Source organism: Panthera onca, chromosome B4 (genome assembly GCF_046562875.1).
Source record: "Panthera onca isolate mPanOnc1 chromosome B4, mPanOnc1 haplotype 2, whole genome shotgun sequence".
Taxonomy (NCBI): domain Eukaryota; kingdom Metazoa; phylum Chordata; class Mammalia; order Carnivora; family Felidae; genus Panthera; species Panthera onca.
The window spans coordinates 45253430-45264674 of record NC_138345.1 but is presented as its reverse complement, the minus strand read 5'-3'; the positions used below and the strand labels follow the sequence as shown (position 1 = coordinate 45264674).

The window sequence follows — 11245 nt, the reverse complement described above, 5'->3', positions numbered from 1 at the left end:
ATGAGAGATGTGACAAAGATTCAAATCAAGGCCACTCTGCAGGCCATTCTACCAGAAAACACTGTAAAGGTAGTATTTAGAGTCATTTTCTTCCATAAATTTAACCCATCTTCCAAGAAAATGTTTTGTAACTTTTTATGTCTGGTTAATTACCCTGGGCTTATGGCAAAACAAAAATAGCCTATTATACATACTTGGTCAGTGAAGCTTCTGATGCCTATTATACATTGCCAATACACACATCCTTCTTGCATGCAATATTGAATATTTCTCTAGCATACATGACCTAGCATCATGATCAGAAAAGTCAGATTCTAGGGGCGTCTGGGGGGCTCAGTCGGTTAAGCGTCCGACTTCGGCTCAGGTCACCATCTCGCGGTCCGTGAGTTCGAGCCCCGCGTCGGGCTCTGGGCTGATGGCTCAGAGCCTGGAGCCTGCTTCTGATTCTGTGTCTCCCTCTCTCTCTGCCCCTCCCCAGTTCATGCTGTGTCTCTCTCTGTCTCAAAAATAAATAAACGTTAAAAAAAAAAAATTAAAAAAAAAAAAAAAAGAAAAGTCATATTCTTTAACCAAACTAAACCAAATTATAACAGACATCTGTGGTGTTTTTCTTAATTTTAATTTTAATTTTAATTAATTAATTAAATTTTTTTTTTTTTTTTTTTTAGGTCTTCATGTGGCAAATGAGAGTTGAATTTTTTCCCTGAGTCACGAACTGGCAGCATTAAAAGAAACAGTGTCTTTATTCTCCGTTGGTAGTAATGATTATGATTATGATGGTAGGAGCTGGCAACATTTTTGAGCTTATTATGTCTAAGGCATTTATTTGAGGATAAGCTTTATACGAATGAATTCTCAACCCCCCCCCCCCCCCCCCCCACACACACACACACAGCAAAGTGAATAGGGAAACATTAGGCAGAGAGCGATAAGGGATCTTATCTCTGCAAGTGGGAGGCTGAAGAAACAGCAGGGTTTGGGCCAAAAAAAAAAGGAAAAACGTATTCCAGACCCGCCTGGGCTAGGTCCCATGAGTGGAGTCCCAGAAACTTTCCGATAAGGTCCCAATAAGAAGTCAGGGACAGAAATCCTCAGCGGCTACCCAGTCGGGACCTCTCTCATTCTTGCGAGCTTTATACTTTCCCTCAATAAACTCTACTGCTTTGCTCACTCTCTGTTGTTGTCTGTGAGATTCATTCTTCGGCTCTGTGAGACGAGGACCAGTGTCTCGCCCACCCTCCTGTAACAAAAGTAGTTATTATTTGTCTCTACTTGATAGAAAATTTCGAGGCAGACCAAGTTAAAATAGCTGCCAGGCTAGCATGGTTTTACCTGCAAAGACAATACAGCTAAACGAATGACACAAAACAAAATGAAAAGCAACGTATCTTTATAAGAGATAACACAAATGAGAATTCAAAACAAAACAAACAGAAAACCATAGCCAAAATGAGAATTTTTTTGAATGCAGGTATACACATTTTAATTTTTTTTTAAGAATATATTTATACCTTTGGGGTGCCCGGGTGGTTCAGTCGGTTGAGTATTGACTCTTGATTTTGACGCAGGTCATGATCTCGCGATTTGTGAGATCGAGCCCTGCGTCAGGCTCTGCAATGACAGCATGGAGCCTCCTCGGGATTCTCTCCCTCCCTCTCTTTCTGCTCTTCCTCCACTCATGCCCTCTCTCTCCCGAAATAAATACATAAACATTACAAAAAAGAATATATTTATACTTTTAAAACAGGACGTGTACATATACGACAAGCCGGCATGGTTGACACTTACAGACCACATCCACACTGGTGAGTTTTGGGAATCATTTAAGGTGCCAAGAGTGGTAGTATGAAGACAGACAGGGTAAGACTAAATCACCGTTGCTCTGGGGAGAGCAGCAATGAGAGACGCGGTAGGTAAGGAAGGAGCCTTGCTGTGGATGCTACAGCAGGAACAACTTCCCAGTGTTGACATGTGCAAAGTTTCGAATCTCCATGACTGAAATGGCCCAACCCATCTAAACAGCCTCCCAACTGGGCTGGTGATTGCAGGTGGTAGATGAACTCAGGCATAGTGTGCACAGGGATAGAGAGGAGTAGATTCAGAGAAAAAGTCTTGAAGAGATCAAAGTTCAGGCAAGCATATGTGTTTATTCACACATGCTCCCACAAAGGGCATTGTTTAACCATGACCAAATGGCCTAAACGTGGTTGTAAACACAGTATTATAGCTGGAGCTCTTATTTGAGGAAACAAAACAACTCTATTTTATTTATTTTTATTTACTAAAATTTTTTTTAATGATTATTTTTGAGAGAGAGAGAAAGAGAGACAGACAGAGCAGGAGCAGCGGAGGGGCAGAGAGAGAAAGGGAGACACAGAATCCGAAGCAGGGTCCAGGCTCTGAGCTGTCAGCACAGAACCCAACATGGAGCTTGGACTCATGAACCACAAGATCATGACCTGAACCAAAGATGGACGCTTAACTGACTGAGCCAACCAGGTGCCCCTAACTCTGTCAATTTTAAACAGCGAAAGAATATATTAAAGATTGGATAGCTTGGAGAATCTATAGTCTGGCCAAAGTATGGGGTCAGGAGGCTACACAGCCACTTATAATACCACAAATCACTGCAGATTTGATAGAATGAAGTTTACACTGATGCCCATCGCAAAGAGGGTCAACAGGCTGTGCCTCAAACAACATAGACAGTGGATATTGGTTTCACCAATATGGTGGCACTACCTTGTAGGCTAGATTCTGTATGGTCCTTGTTTCTTTGCCTACTAGCTTCTATTTGATAAATCCTTGGCCATAATCTTCCATATAATTTCAAGGAAGCCTGGGAAAGTAAATCCCTCGATGATTTTTTGTTGTTATTGTTGTCCTCTCAAATGAGTGTGGTAGACAGCCTTGAATGGCTCCCAGTGATTCAGCTGTCTGGTGTTTGTGCCCTTGTAAAAATCTGTAAACTTGCGTATGAGCTAGAATTAGTAACTCCCTTTTAATGAACAAAATACAGCAAATATGAAGGGCATAATATTAAGTCATACCTGTATTAGGTGCTTGTTAAGGGCTGAATTGTGTCTCCCCAAAATTCACATGTACTTCAGAACATGACTGTGTTTGAAGATAGGGCTTTGATAAAGATAAATAAGTTAAAATGATTTCATTAGAGTGGGCCCTAATCTGATATGCCCTTTAGCTCTCCTGAGAGACTCCTCCTTGTAGAACACCCTAAGCACAAACATGCTAGTAAGAAAATTCTAGAAAATGCCTAATTGGCACATCAACAAGCCATTGCAGGGGCTTTCATAATCTCAAGGGAGGCTGGGAAAGTATTTCAATGCAGTTTTCTGAAATTAGAGATAGATCTAATAAGGCATGGTTCCAGGAATAGGATTCAGTTTTGGGTGACTAAAGAGAATGACACCTGTTCGATGTAGTCGGCTTTCTCAGCTCTCCAACATTCATTGTTTACCCCACATCCCACACTGAAAACTGACAAAAAAATCCCTGCTCCCATCTAACAAAAGAAACTATTTCTCACTATATTGGGTGTCTGTTTTTCATCACAGATCACCTGAGAGTTAGCAGCTTAAAACAGCAATAATCACGATCATCTCTTGGTTACCAAGAGTCAGGAATTCAGGAGTGACTCAGCCGCACGGTTCTGGCTCTGAGTCTCTTACCAGGTGGCAAACAGTGGCTGGAGTCATCGTGATGGCCTGATGCAGGTGCAGGCACCAGGAAGACGCAGACAACTGAGGACGTGAAATGCGCAGGCATCTCAAATCTGCTTCTCTTTGGTTTTGTTTTGTTTCCCCCACAAGGAATCTCCAGCATTGTGTCTCAAGACTTCAAAGGCTGATGTCCCAAGATGACTGATTTTTTAAGCCTTATCTGGGAAGTTAAGCAGTGTCAGTTCTGTGACAAGCTCTTCACTGAAACAAATCGCCAAGGCCCGCATTTCATGGTAGGGGAATTACACTCCACCTGTTTATGTAAGCTGTGTCAAAGCATTTGGTTATATTTCCAACCATCAAACTTGTAGATCCCCACATGTGCTCATTTTCTTATTTCATCCTGATCCAAATCGAATCCCTGATCTCTGGACAATGCCAATTCTTCCATTATTTCCATATGATTCTTCTCTGTAATTTATAAAATATTGGCAAACTATAAAACTAAATGATCACTAATCTATCTTTACATGAAGTAATGGGAACAAAAGAGGAAAACCTGAAAATTGGTAAAAATGTGTACACGCGATGTTTCACTTAGAGTAATGGCCAAATAGCTCTGATAGAGCAATACTTCCGCAGATATTTTCTACATACTGGATCAAATATAAATTTGTTAAATGAATATATAGGAATATTTATGTTTAAGGATATTTATGTATAAGAATATGTGTACATATATAACAACTATGTTGGGTGACCACATTTTAGCATTCCATCTCACCTAGAAACAACCCAAAGATTTTCAATTATCACCCTATTTAATATTAGTCTTAAATTCAACTAAGAATTTTATGGGCGCCTGGGTGGCTCAGTCAGTTAAGCGTCTGACTTCGGCTCAGGTCATGATCTCACGGTTTGTGGGTTCGAGCCCCGTGTTGGGTTTTGTGCTGACAGCTCAGAGCCTGGGGCCTGCTTCAGAGTCTGTGTCTCCCTCTCTCTCTGACACTCCTCCCCTGCTCATGCTCTGTCTTTGTCTGTCTCTCAAAAATAAATAAATGTAAAAAAAAAAAAAATTTTTTTAAATTTAACTAAGAATTTTAGAAGATTTTCAAGCTGAAATACTATAGAAAACAATTACCGTTGATACACAAAACATTTCATAATTTCTACTCAATTTATTTGAACATGTCCTTTTACTTTTTTGTGTGCATTTTAACATGTGGACATAATCTTAGCTTATGTTGTCAGTAAACCAGTATAAGAATTATAGGAATTTAGAATGACAATCCTAAATCTCTATAAAAAGTAAAACATACCCCACACTGACAAAGTGAGGTGAAAACATATGCCTGTCTTCAAATCAAAAGTATTGAGTCAGTCTGATCTGATGAAACAATCATTTGGATTATATAAACCTGGTTTCCTATAGAAAAATGCTCCTGGGGGAACCTGGGCAGTTCAGTGGGTTAAGTGACTGACTCATGATCTTGGCTCAGGTCATGATCTCACAGTTTGTGGGACTGAGCCCCGTGAAGAGCTCCACACTGACAGCACAGAGCCTGCTTGGGGTTCTCTCGCCCCCTCTTTCTGCCCCTCCCCCGACTTGGATGTGCATGTGTGCTGTTTCTCTCAAAATAAATAAATAAATGTAAAATAAAATGCTCCTGAATTAGTTTTTGTTGAATAAATAAACATAAAAAAAATTAAAAAAACATAAGTGTTACTTGAGCTCTGGAAAGTACTCAGACCCGTACTCCTTTTGTAAGAGCATTTATCCAGAGGTAGGCAAAAATTTCATACTCATAACAACAGGACCCAGGATAGAATAAATATAGAACACAAAAATTCACCGGTACAGATCTAAAATTCACTAATACAGACATTCTCCTTTCCAGAAGAGGAGAGAGAGATTCTTGCCCAAACAGATGGATAAACAAAAAACTAGCAAACCAAATTGTGGAGCATTTCTCACCTGAAAGAAGAGAGATCTCTATCAAACAGACCAAAACACTAAATTCCGAGTCACTGTCAACTGCATTCATTTGTTATTGCTGTGCAACAGATGACCAGCAATTTAGTGGCTTAAACCAAAAAAACCCCACGTCTTACGTCACAGGTTTCTGGAGCGAGGCTTAGCTGTGTTCTTGGCTTCAGGATCTCACCAGCTTGAAATCATTTTGATGGTATTGCAACCTCATCTACGGGCTTGACCGGAGGAGAATCCGCTTCCAACTGCACTCAGGGTATTGGCAGAGTTCATTGCCTTGTGGCCCTTTCCATAGGCATTTTGTCACGTGGCTGCTTACGTCTTTAAAGCCAGCAAGGGTCTCTCACTCAGGGGAGGTCCAGCCACTCTTTTAAAGCTTTACCTGATAGCATCAAGCCCATGATGGATCATCTCCCTTTTAATTAACTCAAAATCATTTGCTTTGGGAGCTTAAGTATCTGCAACAGCTCTTCATGCTTGCCTTATTCTGCAAGCTAGAAGTAAGTCACAGCTCCTGCCCACCCTTAAGGGGAGAGAATTACACAGGGTGTGAACCTCGTGGGGCGCAAAAGTTTTCAATTTTGATGCAATTCAATTTACTACTTTATTAATTTTATGAATTATGCTTTTGGTGTTGGGTCTGAGAAGTCTGCCTAATTCAAGTTTACCAACCTTTTTATGTTTTTTTTTCTAATGTTTATAGTGGTTCCCCTTACATTCAGCTTCTACGATCAATTTTGAGTTAATTTTGTTATGATACCAAGATCAGGGCCCAAATGTATCTCTATCACTGTGGGCCTCTAATTGTCCCAACTTCATTTGTTGAAAACTAAAGAAAGATAATTTCTCCCATTGATTGCAAATTAATGGAACGGCCCCGCAGCCAGTCTTAAGGGTTAACTTGCTCCATGTTAACACCCTTCTTACTTACTGACTTAAGGCCCTTGATCTGTAAAAGAACTCATTTACTTTTTTTGAGATTTGCAGACCACTGGCCTTGAGGAGTGAAGGACCCGAACTTTCCCAGGCCACAGCAGCCAGCAAGTCTGTTTAAAGCTGCCTCAGCTTTCTGATTAGCTTTAGCAAGGTTTTAGCAAAATGCTTTTCTTCGTTTAGATCACGCTGATGATTTTACTGACCTCCCTTTGTGTATCTGTAGACCTTGCCCTCCTTTGAGGAAAGAACAGAGTATTCCTGCACATCAACAAACAGGAACCGGACCCCCTTGCACAACCCCTGAGCACTGAGATAATATTTGGAGCTGGCATCATCAAGTCTGCACGTAATCAAGAAATGTTGCAGGCCACTGCACTCCTTTTGCTGGTTAACTACCCTAAACCCGTTAAACACCCCCCTGGGTCAGGCAGGAAACCTCCGAGTTGGTTTTTGGACAAGAGTCTGCCTTCTCCCCAGGTTGCCGGCCTTCTGACTAAAGCCCATGTTCCTTTCTCATCAAAAACTCTCCTCCTGAGTGATGGCCTTCCAAGCGACTGGCAGCTGAACTTGGGTTTGGTAACACATTGACCAGGAATGTCAATATTAGTCCGGACTCTCAGTTGTGTTTCACTAATATATATGTCTATCTGCATGTGAGTATTACACTATCTTGATTAATACATGCTAATAGCAAGCTTCGATACCAGGAACTGAAATCCTCCAGATTTGTTCTTTTTAAAAAAAATCCTTTTGGCTAAGGGACGCCTGGGTGGTTCAGTCAATTAAGCATCCGACTTTGGCTCAGGTCATAAACTCGTGATTCATAAATTCGAGCCCTGTATCGGGCTCTGTGCTGACAGCTCAGAGCCTGGAGCCTGCTTCGGATTCTGTGTCTCCCTCTCTCTCTGCCCCTCCCCTGCTCATACTCTGTCTCTCTCTCTCAAAAGTAAATAAAACATTTAAAAAAAATCCTTTCAGCTATTCTGGGCACTTTGCATTTCCATATACATTTTAGACATAGTCTTTCACTTTCTGGGAATAGAGCCTGCTAGGATTTGATAGGGATTTCACTGAATATATAGATCATCTCTTCACCTGAAAAGACTCTGCCTCCCAGATCTCAGTTTGGGTGGTCTTTTCTTCTCGCACAGATTTAGGATGAATTTAAAATATAATTTTGGCAATTTATTCTCCTTATCCTGCTTGTTAGAGGAGGACATCTTGCCTTTTCCAATCGGCTACATTCTACTCCTAAATGGAAGTTATCACAGGTTAGCTTTAAAGTATCAAATAACACGGGATCAGAGGACTAAGTAACAACCTTTCCTGCCCTTTCTGTACCAGACAGGCAAGATCGCAGGTAGTAGATAAACTTTTCACAAAGACTGCAGGGAGAGGGTATCATTATTGTCCACATCTTACTGGTGATCATACGGAGGCAGAGTGGTTTTAAAGCAGTGTCCAAGATCAGAGATACAGGAAGCAGGCAATCTGGGTTTCTCATCCTGGCAGTCCAGCTCAAGATCTTCTGCTAAAAACAATTACTACTATTGGGGCACCTGGGTGGCTCAGTCGGTTAAGTGTCTGACTTCAGCTCAGGTCATGATCTGGTGGTTCGTGGGTTTGAGCCCCACGTCGGGCTCTGTGCTGAGAGCTCAGAGGCTGGAGCCTGCTTCCAATTCTGTGTCTCCCTCTCTCTGTCCCTCCCTCGCTCACACTTTGTGTCTGTCTTTCTCTCTCAAAAATAAATAAACATTAAAAAAAAATTAAAAGCAATTACTACAAAAACTGAAACTGAATGAAATCCAGGGTAGAGGTTGATTTTAACATCTGTTAATCTTAAAAAAGAAGTTACGACAAATGAAACAAAATAAAAATGACTATTCACATATGAAAAAAAAATCTGGAACTGGCAATGGAAAACATGCGTTCTTTTGAAATGCCCAAAACTATTTACAAAATCTTTGAATGTTTTAACTAAATATTAATACATATTAAATAGACTCAAAAGAGAGACTTTCTCAAAGACCTAAGCATGAAAGATATATTTGATAGCTATTAACAAGGGGTTGAAAAAGCCTACAGGGGGGATTTGAACCAGGATGATCTCTGGACACTGACTTTACATTTTGGAAATTATAGAACAGTAATTCCATCCATGAGATGCATATGTATTTGTGTGTGTGTGTGTGTGTGTGTGTGTGTGTGTGTGTCCACGAGCTTCTAAATAAATACAGTTATATATAAGTATTAATTATCAGCAACCGGCTTTTGGAGAGAATTGTCTGTCTTTTCTGGATGCTTTTGATAGGAAAAGCTTGAATTCTTCCTATGTACATCTGGCATTAAAAAAGTAATAATAAGTCCATAGCACTGTAGACCGTAGCCATGACCCAGCTCCATGAAATAGCTTGTGGACATTCACTGTTTGTTCTACATATTGGAGTTTTAAATTTTACTATCTAACAACTACAGTTGGTGAACACAAATTATGGAAAAGTTAAACAAGGAAAAAGTTGCAAATAATATGTCCTTATTTGCATGTTAACAAATGTGAACCCAGCTTTCACCTCAACACCAGTTATGAAATAATCCAACCATGGCAAGGACACACAGTGTACGAGTGAGAGTGACTTTAGCCATTTGGGAATAACAAGGGTTTTCATCAGGACAGCACTGAGCTCATCTACTGGCCTACCCTGGTGCTTTCCTGCTTGACATTGGTCACAGAATTTAACAGAAACGAGAACTTTACTGCACACTTAGAGATCAGGTGCACAACCAGTGACATCAGACATTAGACTTAGATTTTTTGTTTGTTTTCCTTTCTGGACATGGTAACCGCACTACTGAGCATTTTTTCCATCGCGGTAATAATAGAATTTCTCCTAGGAAATTTTGCCAATGGCTTCATAGCACTGGTGAACTTCATTGACTGGACCAAGAGACAAAAGATCTCCTCAGTTGATCACATTCTCGCTACTCTGGCTGTCTCCAGAATTGGTTTGCTCTGGGTAATATTAATAAATTGGTATGCGACTTTGTTCAATCCAGATTTCTATAGCTTAGAAGTAAGAATTATTTTTCAAATTGCCTGGACGGTAAGCAATCATTTTAGCATCTGGCTGGCTACTAGCCTCAGCATATTTTATTTGTTCAAAATAGCCAACTTCTCCAGCCTTATTTTCCTTCCCCTCAAGTGGAGAGTTAAAAGCATAGTTCTTGTGATTCTGTTGGGGTCCTTGTTCTTTTTGGTTTTTCATGTTGTGGTGGTGAGCGTACATGAGAAAGTGCAGACTGAGGTATATGAAGGAAACGGCACTAGGAAGACCAAATTGAGGGACATTTTACAGCTTTCAAATATGACTATATTCACACTAGCAAACTTCATACCCTTTGGTATGTCCCTGACGTCTTTTGTGCTGTTGATATTTTCCCTCTGGAAACATCTCAAGCGGATGCAGCTCTGTGGCAAGGGATCCCAAGATCCCAGCACCAAGGTCCACATAAGAGCCATGAAGACTGTGGTCTCCTTTCTCTTGTTCTTTGCCGGTTACTTCTTTACTCTGACGATCACAATTTGGAGTTCTAATTGGCTGCAGAACGAGTTCGGCTTCCTCCTTTGCCAGGTTATTGGAATCCTATATCCTTCAATCCACTCGTTGATGCTGATTTGGGGAAACAAGAAGCTAAGACAGGCCTTTCTGTCATTTCTGTGGCAGCTGAAGTGCTGACTGAAAGAAACAGAGAGGAGCATCGTGTGTCTTCTAGGAGAAAACCAGTTGATGGAGCCCATAACATTTTATACTTCTTACCTCTTTTGGGGGCGCCTGGGTGGTTCAGTCGGTTAGACCTTTGATTTTGGCTCAGGTCATGATCTCGTGGTTCATAGGTTTGAGCCCCGCGTTGGGCTCTGTGCTGATGTCTCAGAGCCTGGAGCCTGCTTCAGATTCTGTGTTTCTGTCTCTCTGACCCTCCCTTGCTCATGCTCTGTCTCTGTCTCTCTCAAAATAAATAAACATTAAGAAAAAGTATACTTCTTACCTCTTTTTCTAATGAGTATATCATGGAGTAATTTCCAAAGGTTACCTTAGAAAGCCTTTTATTTAAGCATATCACAAAAGTATATGCAGATGTGTTTGTGAAAAATATAAGAAAAATTATATGATTATCATTTCATTAGCTGATTTTTTCAGGTAAGCAATCTAATTATACGAAATATTATAAGAAATTCCTCAGGATTATGAAGTAATGTGTATTTCATATACATATTCTACGTTATTATTTTCTGGTTTAAGAGTTTATAATCTATATTTATGCATTTTTAAGAATGACAACTTAATCTCAGGAAATAATTGCTCTTTTCCATTGTAATTAGATCCATGCATATGTACCACGGTGTGTTTAGATTCTATTGTTTGGATCTTCGGTCTTTTGGATGGTAATGATATTGGATTGTAAATCACAGATTGAGGATGAGTGTTTGGGGTAGGTATTATTCCATCATAAATTTGTCATGGTTAATAGAGAGCCATCAGAGCTTTATTAGAAAAAGATGCACACAATAAAATTCAAGAGTGACACTTATATTTAGAATAAATTTCACATATGTGTATAAGAAACAAAGCTAAAGAATATT

At 40.2% G+C, this 11245-nt stretch overlaps 1 protein-coding gene across 1 annotated transcript; it reads left to right on the top strand.

The window, feature by feature from the left end:
* Window positions 1–9440: 9440 nt before the first annotated feature.
* Window positions 9441–10340, top strand: LOC132660367 (taste receptor type 2 member 20-like). The gene has a single exon (XM_060604363.2). The coding sequence runs from the start codon at window positions 9441–9443 to the stop codon at window positions 10338–10340; it is 900 nt and encodes a 299-aa protein (XP_060460346.2).
* Window positions 10341–11245: the final 905 nt, after the last annotated feature.